Here is a 12,899-nt window from a genome sequence, read left to right on the forward strand (position 1 = left end):
GAAATGGGTATTCGTATAATCTTTTAAAAAACTATTACTAATTATGGTTGTCTAGTTTGTTGAATTTGTTTTAATACTAAAAGGTCCTTGGTCCATTGACCATCATCCTTGCTCGGGGCACGTTTCTTGTTACAGAAAAATTTGATACTTCTTTCCTCCTCTGCAGAACATTTGCAAGACTCTTTTATTCGCAGCAAAACTAATAAAGTTCATATCATTCCGCACTAATAGTTAAATCAGATATTAGTAGTGTGGAGGATACATGAATCGATAACTTAGTCATACGAAGGCATCAACTTAGATTTTGTTGAGCATCGTTCGAGACTCCAAGACAATGGCTGACGCAGAGGGCAAAACAGTCCCCGTTAAATAAATCACATTCATCATTATAGTGTTGCATACAAGTGAATAGACTTGAAGTTTGTATTGAAAGGCATGGAAAATTGATGCAGCTTCCCAAACATGATGGTATTTTAATCTATTTTCACACAGATGATCTAAAAAGTTAACAGTAACATAACTCGGAAAAAATTTATAATATTCTTTAAGAAAAAGAAAAAAAAAACACAAAAAATTTACACAACCTCTGTTGATCCAAACACCACTACAAACTTGTGGAAACAAAACAAAACTGTGGGTATGCATTCAGCAACCAAGATTTCATATTACCCGCTTGATCAATTTTGAGGCATCTATGATACTTTGGCTCCATTCCTGTTTCTCCAGCTCCAGTAATCTTGCCAGTACTCCAAAATCAGCGGAAAGCTTATCTTCTTCAACAGGAGTATCGCTCTTAAGGGCAAAAATAACTTCGTTGACGTCTTCCTCAAGCTGTAGAGAATAGACACTGCTAAATACCTGTAAAACACCAATACCAACAGGACAAAGTTAGAAGCACAAAGATATCATGCAGCCTTTAACGCCCTGTGCTAAGAAATTACATCCTATTACCTTTTTAAGAAACAGAGCTTTAAGCAGGATCATGAATTTAGCATAGTGACTGGTACGCATATGTCACTCAATACATCAAGAGAACTAGCACACGCTATATCGAAACAAATATTAAGAATTGGAGGAAGAATTTGTTATGAGGGCCCTAAACATTCTTTTACGTCTGGGCAGAATAATGGTAGAAGTAATTATAGGATCATCTTTTTCGCTCACCTTCTTCAATCTTGAATATACTGGAACCTTAACAGCAGAGGACCTAGAGACCAAATTAACTATGAATAAGCCCTGCTCAGAAAGTGAATTTTTGGCAGTCAAAAGAAAAGATTCCTCAACGAAGTCTGAAGCAGGACAGGCTAAACCAGAGCTGCGAATGCAAGAGACCAAGGAGTGGATTATAAGAAACTAAACTTGAGCAGCGTCAAAGTAAATACTATAACATTTGCATTACCTCGAATTATCGGAGTCCACATCAACAATAAGTAAGTCAATTCTGCACAACTCTTTTCCTTCTTCATTCACTAACTTCTTGTCGAGAGTATCATTTTCGCCATTATTACTTGTCGCCTCAGAATTTTCTATATCCCTGACGAACTTTACCCCATCGGCAATATGTACCTGGGAGAAAAACAAGGAAGCAAAAATAAAAACCAAGGCAGTTCAACTAAAAATACAAACATCTTTCAATGAAGGGATAAATTAGTATCTCAGAATGGAAAAAATATGATAATGTTTCGATCATAAGAAAGAGTAAATCTAAACTGCAAAATCAACATGCATAAACCTCCCCATTTTCAATCCCCTAAACATTAAAATACAGAATTATAATATCTTTGAAGCTGTGTCATATGGATATTTTGCATCAGATTTCTAAAAAAGTAAATTATCAAATTAAATATTTTTAAAATTCACATACATATGACCAAGATACATTTTCAGTAAAAACAGCACTTATGAGTAGAAAGTTTGGGCCTCCGCATATCAAATAAAATCAACGAGCGATTAGCAATGTGAACAGAAGCATGAACAATATGGCCTCTTATTTGGACCACAAAATGTGAGAACAAGATCTTGTTATATAAAAACATTTATTCATCTGAGAAAACTTGTAATATAGAAATTTTCTCCAGTTGCTGACACTAAGGCCAATTAGAAATTATAAGGAGGCGAAAAGATTTGGGTGGAACAACTAAGATGGTTAAACATGTTTAAAGCCAGGCAGCCAGCCATTACGGACAGTATTGAGCAAGTGGAAGAAGATACGATGCATACTTAAAAAAATCAAGACAGTGGAAATCAGAAAAAATTACTAAATGACTTAAATCAGTTTGAGGTTGTTGGACTTCAATCACTGATATGGACGCGGATGATATGGAAGAGGAATCTCATGCAGCTTCTCACACTAAGCAAATTATTATTTCCTTTGCACATTTCAGACCATACTAAGTTGGAACTTGAGACAAGTAATCTGAAAATACTTGAGTATCACCTTCAAATGTTGGTCTTCTCTAAAACCAAAATAGTGTCTAGCAACGTCTAGTACCACAGGATCTAATTCGACAACCTGTAAAGTTAAGAACATTGCCATGAGAAAAGGATAAAAGAATAAAATCTAATACGATAGAATCAGAACCCAGTTACACCTCAATCTCAAGAAATGGGAGGTTCTTCCTGAAAAACATAGGCAGTAATCCTGCCCCAAGACCAATGACGACTGTCTTGACCTGGGAAAGTTGAAAAAGGCACCATCAGTCATAAGAACCTTTTCGGAACAGAGGACCGACCTCAAGGATTGCTGTCATCTCCAAGGAATGGAACACGAAAAAGGAAAAAAAACTTGAGGGACATATATATATTTTTAGATAAAAACAGGATGTACAAGATCTTTTCATGTTAGCAATGCCTCAGTATCATCCAGCTCATCATAAAAACAAAGGACAATAATTATATGGTATTAAATAGACAACGACAATGTTATGATATTCTACTCTAGAAGTGATTAGAGGCAATAAGTTTTCCCCTTAGCTGAGAAACACTGAAAGTGGAAGAAGAATACAATATAACCTCTATAAAATTAATAATAATGGGACCACGAAATTTTATTGATTTAGAAAGATATTAATTAATAGATAAATTGATATTTTATTGTTTTAAAGAGTACATTTTGGTACTGTTTGGTTCAAGTACTTCTAAGTACTAATATAAATAGTCCTATCATATCACTTGTTTTGTACAAGTATTATTTATCTCGATCAATCAAATTATTAATTATTTATTTCACATCAATCAAATTCGTAATAATTTATCATACATCAATCAAATCAATAATATAAAATTACGATATTATCCTTAATAAATAATATTATTAATATTCTATTAATATTTTCAACAATGACAAAATGTTAATATCATATTATCTCAAATTTAATCAATCAAATCAATTAAATCAAACACTATATTAACTATCATTTTCTATTTATTTTATTATTACAAAATATTACTTATCTCAATACTATATATCTCATACCATGAACCAAACGGTACCTTTCGGTTCAACGAACATAAATTTAATTACATAAAAAATCAATGTGTTTCACTAATGTTTGTATCATATTCCTTGAATTAATATAAAAACAAAATCCATTGTACATATATTTTGATAAAACTAAGTGATATTGATTGTTTTAAATAATTAAATAACATTCATTCTATTGACTAATTAAATAACCGTATGAACGAGCAATTATAGAATATTAATAATAGAAATTAATTTACAAGATTTAAATTTGAAGAAAAATAAACAACAATATAATCATGTTTTACTAAATTGTCTCAGTTATGTTTGTACTTTTAAAAAATTATTAATTTATGATATTGACGGGTCTATAGATTTATACAAGAGTCTTCCAAAAAATATTTATCTTATTAATTTAGCAAACTCGCCCCAGTCGGAACCGGGAAAAAAAAATTATTTTGGAGAAGTTATCAATCTATAGAGCTTTTACTGATAACTAAAATTTGCTTCTAGCTCACCGTGCTCCCGAAAGATGCAAGCCTTTCCAAATGTAAAGAAATCAACATTAATCCAGATATAATCCCATTGTGATACGAACTAGCCAAATAATTCTGATCAACATTCAATTCACTGGTTGATGCTCTCTGCAGACGTTCCGGCGTCACTGTAAAGAATCACCACCAAGTAGAACTTATTCTGAAAACGACCATTCTCCAAAAGGAAATAATAGCAATTAAGTGCAGCTTAGTTTTCCTTTCATTCCACATCTGATACTGTACAGAAACATTGTTCTCTTCAAAAAGTCTGATCGGGAATTAGGTGCATAACAGATCTAGAATAATCTATTCATAGAAAGGGCCGAATAGGGACATTTTCTCTGATGCTGTGCATTAGTCAACATAATCAAAAGCACACCATTCAAAATCAAAGATATGAAACAGGAATCCCAGCTTCACGAGGAAAACATTTGACCATTGAATGAAAATAAGTTAAAGAAATCAACGGTTAAATATCAATCATTGGTGCAATCATATCCCCATAAAAAAGAAAACTGGTAAATTGAGAAGGAGAAGACAATCAAATGCTAACCAAGAGATCCAGACAGCTGAGAATAAAATTTACTCTGCTTTCCTTTTTTCCTTGACTTGGAAGCTGCCCCGGCTGTCTTGTCCTCTACTCCATTTGACATATCATCTGGTACCACCGACAGAATAGCTTCAGATTGCACTAAATTCTCAGTTCGTTGAAAAGTAAGGCGGCGGAAAATTAATTCTTTAGATGGAAACCGACGTCGAATCTCATCATCAAGCTTGTTACGGATCACATCTTCCACAACAATTTGACCGGCCAATGGAGATGTAACCTGGAGAAAGCAATTAAGAACAAAAACAAGAAAAAGATGAGAATGCAAAAGTATTTTTGTGTACCAGTAATATTATATAATATCATAGAACACAGTCAAAGAACTTTAATCTTCATTTGGATTGCATGGAACAATCCACAGGGGATGTTGCAGAGTACAAGGTAGAGCTGCCAAGGTTAAATTTTCTATGTGGTCCAATACATTCTTACATGCATTCGGCACTTGATTTTTATCTTACACTCATAAACATCATATCATATAAAACCAACACCTTCAACAATTCCACATGCAAGTTGTAACCAAAACAGTTAAAAGCCTCTGAATTCTGAACTGCTGGTAAAAGGTAAACTTTCACAGTCCATAAACAGAAATTAAACAATCGTGTTAGGTTGTCACCAAATCAGATGTGTAGAAGATGATTAAAACAACAATTCAATCATGTGATCAATAGCAACTCTAAGGCCTCCATGAAAATAAATTATTCGCAAGATAGCAGAGCGTACAAAACGTCAAACATGAAGACTAGTTTAAAGTAAATAGGATTAACATCACAACCATAACATTTTTGCTAAATACTACTCCATTAGGAGTGAAAGGTAGTACTGCCTAATAAAGATATGATACATTTTATCTTGTAGCAAGCAAGTTACCTTACTCTTTAACTTTCTTTCTTCCAAAGTGATATAATAATAATCATAAGATAGCTCACATAAACAAAAGTGCATGTTAGTGAAACGATATGATATGATTTTAAACCTTGTGAACAATTTTTCGATGCTTGATTCCATCACTTGCAGCCATAAACCTGATCATATCCATTTTGGAATTCTAGTCAGTAAAGATGAAAAAGTTCTCAAATATTCAAGAAGGTATCACTTTAAACTCATCCTGGCCAATAGCAAAAAAAATTAAAATTAAAGAAATAGAAAAAAGCAAAATGTGCATTGCAAGAATGATTATTTTCTTCTTATTTTATACAAATATTATAGTTTAAGCATAGCATAGAGTTCGTTGTACTGCCGTTGGTGGAATCTAATTCTTGTTCTTTACTTAAACATGAAGAGTATAGAAATTGCTCGTAGGGAGGAATAACATGATATTTCCCAGCGAGAGAGGAAAAGATCAAAGTGTTCATCTAATAAATACAGTAGAGGCCTTATAACATGCAGCAGTGATTGAGAACAATTCCAAGCTAAGATCCTGATGCAAAAGCAAAGCTCCAATCAATAAGAAGTTGGCTCCTTCTATTTGCCACTAGTCCAAAGCATGAAGCGACACCATCATTCAAGGCACAATCCCATGACCCTTTAAAACAAACAGTGGACCTTGCAATCAAAGATTTTATTGGAACAATATTGTAAGAAAGGCCTTCCCAATAACCTCAAAAAATCTACTGTATTCAAAGTAATGCTATACACAACAAGAGATTTAGGTTAAGCAGTATGATACTCACCTATAAAGATCCTATTTGGATATGCACTGTCCCATTTTCTCGCCGCTCTTTGATTTCACTCAGTCCAATTACCATAAACATAAAAGTTACATATTCTAGGGTACTGTTAAAACAAATGCAATCTCATAATTTTCAATTAGATCATCTTATTTGTTAAAACTTCCTTTCTTAGCGACACTCTGAAATACATGGAAGATAAAGATCAAGGCAAGGCCACTATCCAACAGAATCTCGGCGATCAAATTTGAATGAATGTGCTCAGTTCAATGGGAAATTGCTATAAGAACGACTAAAGGCTTTCAAATAACTCGGGATGACCGTATCTAATTCAATCACTATCATAGAAAGACACGTGTAAAATAAATTAAATTGAAAATAACACGTGCTCGAAAAGATAGTGTTAGCTGAGGAAGAGTTGAAAGCGCTTAAAATAAAATCCAATATGAAAATTGAGTTTACAAAACTACAAGCTAGCATAACATATGAATAAAAAAGATAAAATCGCATTAGAACCCCTCTCTCCCAGAACAGAAGAGAACAACCACAGGAATGAGGAAAACTTTAAATTAATCTAATGTTTAAGCCTAATGATGAATACAAAAAGATAAGATCGCAGAAGCATACGGAATTTGAACTCCATCAATATTTCCAGGCAACAGTTGCTTCACTAAAGGAGAAAGATCCATCTAAAATAAGAAAAAGCAAAATATAAGAAAGTGATATCGTTAAATTCAGACCAACAATGCCTAATAACAGAAAATAAAGTGGGAATTTACCTGTATATCCTCCATGGAAGCACTAGCTTGGCTAGAATCCAGTATAATCTAGCATTGAGCAGTATTATTGTATCATTAAAGAATTAAAAAATAACAACCAAGATTGAAAGAGAACTCATACAGTTGACTAGAAGTACCATCAGCAAACGAGCAGCCTTCGAGCTTGCAACAACGACCCATTGCCCTTCTGCTGTTGAGAATAGCCACTCATGAGCACATATCTAAAATATAAATTTATGAGATAGGTTTCATGAGCTTAGTATACAAGGTGCACACATATAATCAAACACTCAAATGGATTCTGAAAAACAAACTAACTTTTGGAACAAGGAATACTCCAAAATAAAAAGAGAAAGGTCCAGCCTCTGGCTCAGCATCAAGAAGCACAGCTCTGTAGGAGAAATAGGACACTCCAGGTTCACCTAAAGTTAGCTTTACCCTACGACCTGGATCAAACTCCGACAGATCTCCTCTTGCCCCAAGCTTCAGGTCCTCTAGCGAATACAGTATATCGGAGCCACTAGAGTTTTCTGAGCGGAACTTTTTCTCCCTTTCAAGTGCCTCACTAAGGCCAGAAGCCTAAAATATGTAAAAGACTAAATCAAGTTCCCAAACATAAATACACACCAAATTCCATACTTATTCAACAAAAAGAGTATCAAAATAATTCATCATAATACATGCAAGATAAATATCTATAAATCAGAATATTATTTTTAATGCTGATGAAAATTGATTTAATTAAACATAAATTATATAATACATAGTTTGATCATATATCACGGATTTATATTAAATTTCTACTGAAATATGGGCAAAAAGGCAAAGCAAGCAAGCTGTGATTGAACAGGGTTAACTGGCACTTTTCAGGTTTTGTTTGCACAGGAACAGAAACACGAACCATGTTCGTGCAAGCATTCATGAAAGCACAGAAATTTCAAAAAATTCAATATGTTCAAGCAGCAATGGAATTTTTAAATGGGGGAAAACGCGTTCTTTCAAGATTGCTTGCGCATGAACAATAGCCAAACGAGCTGCCGAAATTTAAAATATAATATGAATTTTAAAACATCCTATCTCAATAAGGATTATTACATTATTAAAATACCCAGTTTAGGGGCTGAGAAACACATTCACTATCACCTTAAACGCTAATTCTTCTCAGATTTCAAGACAGAGATACAATAATTATTCTATAATATTCATAGTTTTCTTGGTGGTTGGAGAAAAATTCTAATGCGGGTAAGGAGACACCAAGATATCTTACTTCCTTTATCTTAAGGGCTGATTTTATTAGTTTGAATTTTTAATTATGTCTAGCGGCTACAGTTTTCTTTATGACAGTCAAGTTCTATGTCGAACTTGAATAATAATTAGTTTAATTATGGTTTAATTCATTGTCGTATAAATCATTAATCTTTTTTATTAAAATCTTATCACCATTCGTACATTTTTCACGGACTGTCAGAATTCTTGAAGTGGTAAACATCATATGCAGAGCCAAATAGCTCTTTCTAATGATTCAATAAACTCCCAATGCATGCCTTATGCTAAATCTTTTTATTTGGTTCTTTGATTACTCTCCTTGAACTCCATGGGTTTTCAAATAATTAATTAAACTGAACATTACAGTAAATTAATTAAGAGAAAATACATAAGCAAAGCCAAAACTCATACGGGCTGCTTAGAACGAACCCTTGAATTCAGGTTTAATTCAGAAAATATTATAATTCAACTGTAACGTGAAACAGATTTCCTAAAAAATTTAATTTTTTGACTTTTCATTACTTTAAGTTAAGCCTTACATGTTAATAATAATTCCATTATTAAAATTAATTTAGCTTTCTGCATTTTAGTTTGATTAATAAAACCCTTTTTTAAATTCGATTTTCTTTTACTATTTTCTTAGTTTAGTTAATTAGGTTAGTTTATTGATGATTAAAATGAAATTGAAAGTTATGAGTTCATATGGAATTGATCCTTTCAAAGTAAATTAAATCACAACTGATTCGTAACCTGTAATATGGAAAAATCATGTGTCGCGTTCTTATTTAAAAAAATGCTCCAAGTAAATTAATTCATTCTTTCAACGGACTATTTTAGGGGCAAAGGGAACAAATACTTGTACCTGATAAGCATAGCCTACGAATGCTGATATCTCAGAAATTGCAGAAAAATTATCTTTCTCAGCAATCACCATAAAAGTCTGCAGTTTAAGATTTCTAGATGACAGCTCCTCACCAATTGCGTGAAGACTTATCTTCCACCCAAACCGATACTTAGGTAAAAGAAGATCTGAGAGATATTCATAATGCATCAACAAAAGTGCATTTTCACAGCATGAAAGGAGCAAATATACAATGGATACTAGCATGTTCCCAGAAGCATCACTGATTTTCACCATGAAGATGAATGTGCATGAGAGAGAGGGAGAGCGAGAGAAGGGGGAGAATATAGCAGAATATTACAAATATTTAAACCTTTCCCTCAATCAGACATATGTAAAGAGGCACAATACCTAAAACATGAGTTTCAGCTAAAGTGAGGCAAATAAATTTCCCTCCAGCTTTTAAAAGCCTTCGCACCTGGTAGCAACAAATATAAACATATACATATGCATTTATTTTGAACAAATCTACAATGGATGAAATATATATGCTAAACTGCATGATTTAGGCATACATATGAATTGAACAAATCAAGCATTTGAATCAAAGATATATATTGCTGAAATGACATGATGTAGTCATATACATCAAGATGAAATGTAAAACTCTAAAACTTCCATGGAGCACACCTCTGATAGATAAAGATTCCCTAATTTGGAGCAATGCTTCGGTTCCATCAAAGCATCCAATCCTCCCTTGTCGATAATGGCATCAAAACTCTCGTTCGCAAACTGAATTGAAGTCAAAACTATCAGATGAAACTATGCAGGTAGGAAAATAAAAGAGTGGAAAAAAATACAAAGAGCAACTAGACACAGTTGTCAAAGAAACAGTTCCCAACGATATATGTAAATTATTTAGTAGATTCAAAAATACTGCAGCACAAATGGTTCTGCTGCATATTTTATCATAATACAAAGGGCATTGGACATGAAAGTTTACTGATAAAAGAGCAAGAAATGTTGAACCTAATCTCGTGCAATTTTATTTCCCAGCCTACTGACAATATCCATCCAGGAGGGTGTAGGTGATTTTAATTTAAAAATGTTTCTGATGTTCAATTTACCTCAGTCTACCACTGGCCACAACTACTGTAGACTACGTTTGGTTCCTAAAACCGGAGAAAAAAATGAAGCTGTTGTGGTCAAGATCACTTTCAAAGCATAAGATTCCAAAATCATCTGCCGATTAAAAGTATTACAGATTAACATCGCCAAGCATTTGGGGTACTTATCCTATCTCAATTAATCTGAAGCTCAACAGATAACTAACATTAGCACTAGGAATTATTTACCAATGGCCTTGTAGGTCTCTAGTAGATCATTTTTTAACTCCGGGTTATTTGAAAAGTAAAAGATAAGTATCTAAACCCATATCCAGGTTACTAAATAATCAGCCCAGTACAACATCAATATAGCATTCTATTCTCTAATGGGTTAGATGAGATAAATTACAAACATATAAAAAGGTTTAGTGATCAACATTCCAGTCATGTAAAATTATATATGCTCTCTATTTCGCAAGCTAAATTTATTTAGATACCTAATGAAAAAACATTGAGCTGAAAACCCTCAAATAATATAAAAAAGGCTAAAATCACCTTATACTTTCAAAAGGTGAAGTTGAAAACCCCCTCTCTGTAACACTGACAAGTTTCTGCTGAGATTTTACACTTTGTGAGATGTTTGCACTAAAGATCAATCTGGAAAAAAGTGTTGTATTGGGGATCAATTGCAAAGTAGAGGATGTGGACAGATTAGCTTGTGAAATTGGTTGTGGGAAGGAGTCTTGGCCCATAAGATATTCAGAGGTTCTTTTGGACGGGAATCCTTTGAAGGTCTTTTTTTGGGAGCTAATACTTTTTAAGATGACAAAGAAGTTGGCTGGCGAGTTGGAATAAAGATTTTTTTATCGAGAGGGAGAAGATTGACTCTGATTTCTGCGTTGTTGAATGCACTACCAATGTATTTCATGTCCTTTTTAGGGTTCCCGGGGTGCAACGCAAGCCATGGAGAAGATTATGAGAGATTTTTTGTGGAATGGGGTGGATGGGGGATCATCATGATCACTGGATGGCTTGGGATCAAGTTTGTACACCAAGTAACGAGAGGGCTTGGGTATTGGTAATATTTTTTCGAGGAACAGGGCATTACTAGAGAAATGGTGGTGGAGATTCTCTAGTGAGAAGAAGTCGTTATGGAAGAAGATTGTTAGCAAATATGGGACACAGAATAATGGGTGGGACATGGGTATTGCAAGAAGTGTTACTTTCAGGAGTTCGAAGAATTTAAAATTCAAATCATTCTTGGTCTCAGATTAGTACTGGAATAGGGGTCTAATATTAAGTTAATATATTTTGACCACGGATCTCACTTCGCTTTGCCTGGACCTCTGGTCCGCTTTATCTGATTAATATTTTTAATCAATATAATATTGTCTCTTATTAAAAATAAACAAAGTGAATGCAACATAAAGACAGGAACTGGGCGGATGCATTTCGGCCAAAAGGTTGTTTGGCTGCGACCTGGTGGATTTTGCAACGGTAAAGATGCAGCAACAATATTATGAAGCGGCTTAGAATGCAGGGTTGTTAAACATTTATGCTTCTTATCTTCAGAGCTGCACAACCCCTTCATCTTGTTAGACATATAACCATTCTGTGTTAGCAGTCAATCTGATCACAAAATCCTCCACTTTCCAAATAATCAACAAAATGAAATCAACACAATACATTTCAACCTATCACTGATCTTTTTATCGAACTAAGAACTCCTACCAGTCAATGAACATGCAGTTTTCCAACTAAAGGCAACGGAATCAAAACATTGACCAAAAAGCACACACAACAAGTAGCTCTGGTGAATGATTAATTACAAATCCTACTCCTGTACCATCATAGTACCTACATGCGTAATCAAGCATCCAATCTCCAAAGATTCCCATAGAGAAAACTCAAGATTCAAATCACCTGCATATCTGTCATGTCCATGACGCGCCACTTCATCTCCGGCCGCTCTCTCACATTCCTTCGAAGCATATTCGATATAACCACCTTCGAGAAATCAACATTGGTTATATTTCTAAAACCCTCGTCGTATAAATTCTCAGAGAGAGTCGAGCTTCCGCACCCGGGAACCAGAATGCTCATATGTTCCGCCTCCATCCGAGGCGACGCTCCTTCGGATTCCGGTGGTGATGTAGATGACAAAAGATGGTTTGTGAGTAAGTTTTGGATTTGGGGCCACTCCACATACCACTCGAAAGAGTTTTCGCCACCTCGCACGGTGAAGAATTGGTCCCACTTCTCTTTGCTAGTGAAGTCGTCAAGTGTTTTCAGCAGCTCTTCTTGCTCACTGCTACCAGTGTGCGATTTTGAGGTCTTCTTCTTCTCTTTCTTCCCCATTTTTCTCTGCTATTTCTTGATTTCAACTGAATAGTCAGCTGGGTTTTGGGACGCGGAAGCATTGATCGTAGCACGGCAAACACAAGCCAATAAATCTTGTTAACTTCCTCTACATCTGCGATTCCCTCCAATCTCAATTAAAGATACAAACTTGCTTTTAATAAAATAATAATTATTTTATTTTATATTCATCACATTTCAAACCAATTCATACTTGAAATTTAAAATTCAATTTTTAACATCAAAAATAATATATTTTCATGAATTTGACGA

The 12,899-nt window shown here is 34.2% G+C and overlaps 1 protein-coding gene across 4 annotated transcripts; it reads right to left on the minus strand.

Annotated features, from left to right (window-relative positions):
* Positions 1-436: 436 nt before the first annotated feature.
* LOC140988898 (uncharacterized) lies at positions 437-12,763 on the minus strand. 4 transcript variants are annotated; one of them, XR_012177387.1, is made up of 17 exons: positions 12,192-12,763; positions 9,853-9,954; positions 9,574-9,640; positions 9,184-9,350; positions 7,374-7,634; positions 7,193-7,276; positions 7,056-7,103; positions 6,904-6,965; positions 5,583-5,631; positions 4,553-4,826; positions 3,982-4,127; positions 2,592-2,672; positions 2,438-2,512; positions 1,400-1,566; positions 1,165-1,315; positions 952-1,045; positions 437-858 (listed from the first exon to the last, which is right to left on the minus strand). XR_012177387.1 is itself a non-coding variant. In XM_073457981.1 (16 exons), exons 1-16 carry the CDS (start codon positions 12,624-12,626, stop codon positions 661-663), a joined length of 2,367 nt encoding a protein of 788 aa, XP_073314082.1. In that variant the 5' UTR covers positions 12,627-12,763; the 3' UTR covers positions 437-660. The 4 variants fall into 4 exon arrangements, 2 of the variants coding, with proteins under 2 accessions (XP_073314082.1, XP_073314083.1); XM_073457981.1 differs by lacking the exon at positions 952-1,045; XR_012177386.1 differs by having other exon boundaries at positions 712-858; positions 952-1,315.
* Positions 12,764-12,899: the final 136 nt, after the last annotated feature.

The sequence above is a fragment of the Primulina huaijiensis genome, chromosome 11 (assembly GCF_012295235.1).
Source record: "Primulina huaijiensis isolate GDHJ02 chromosome 11, ASM1229523v2, whole genome shotgun sequence".
NCBI lineage: Eukaryota > Viridiplantae > Streptophyta > Magnoliopsida > Lamiales > Gesneriaceae > Primulina > Primulina huaijiensis.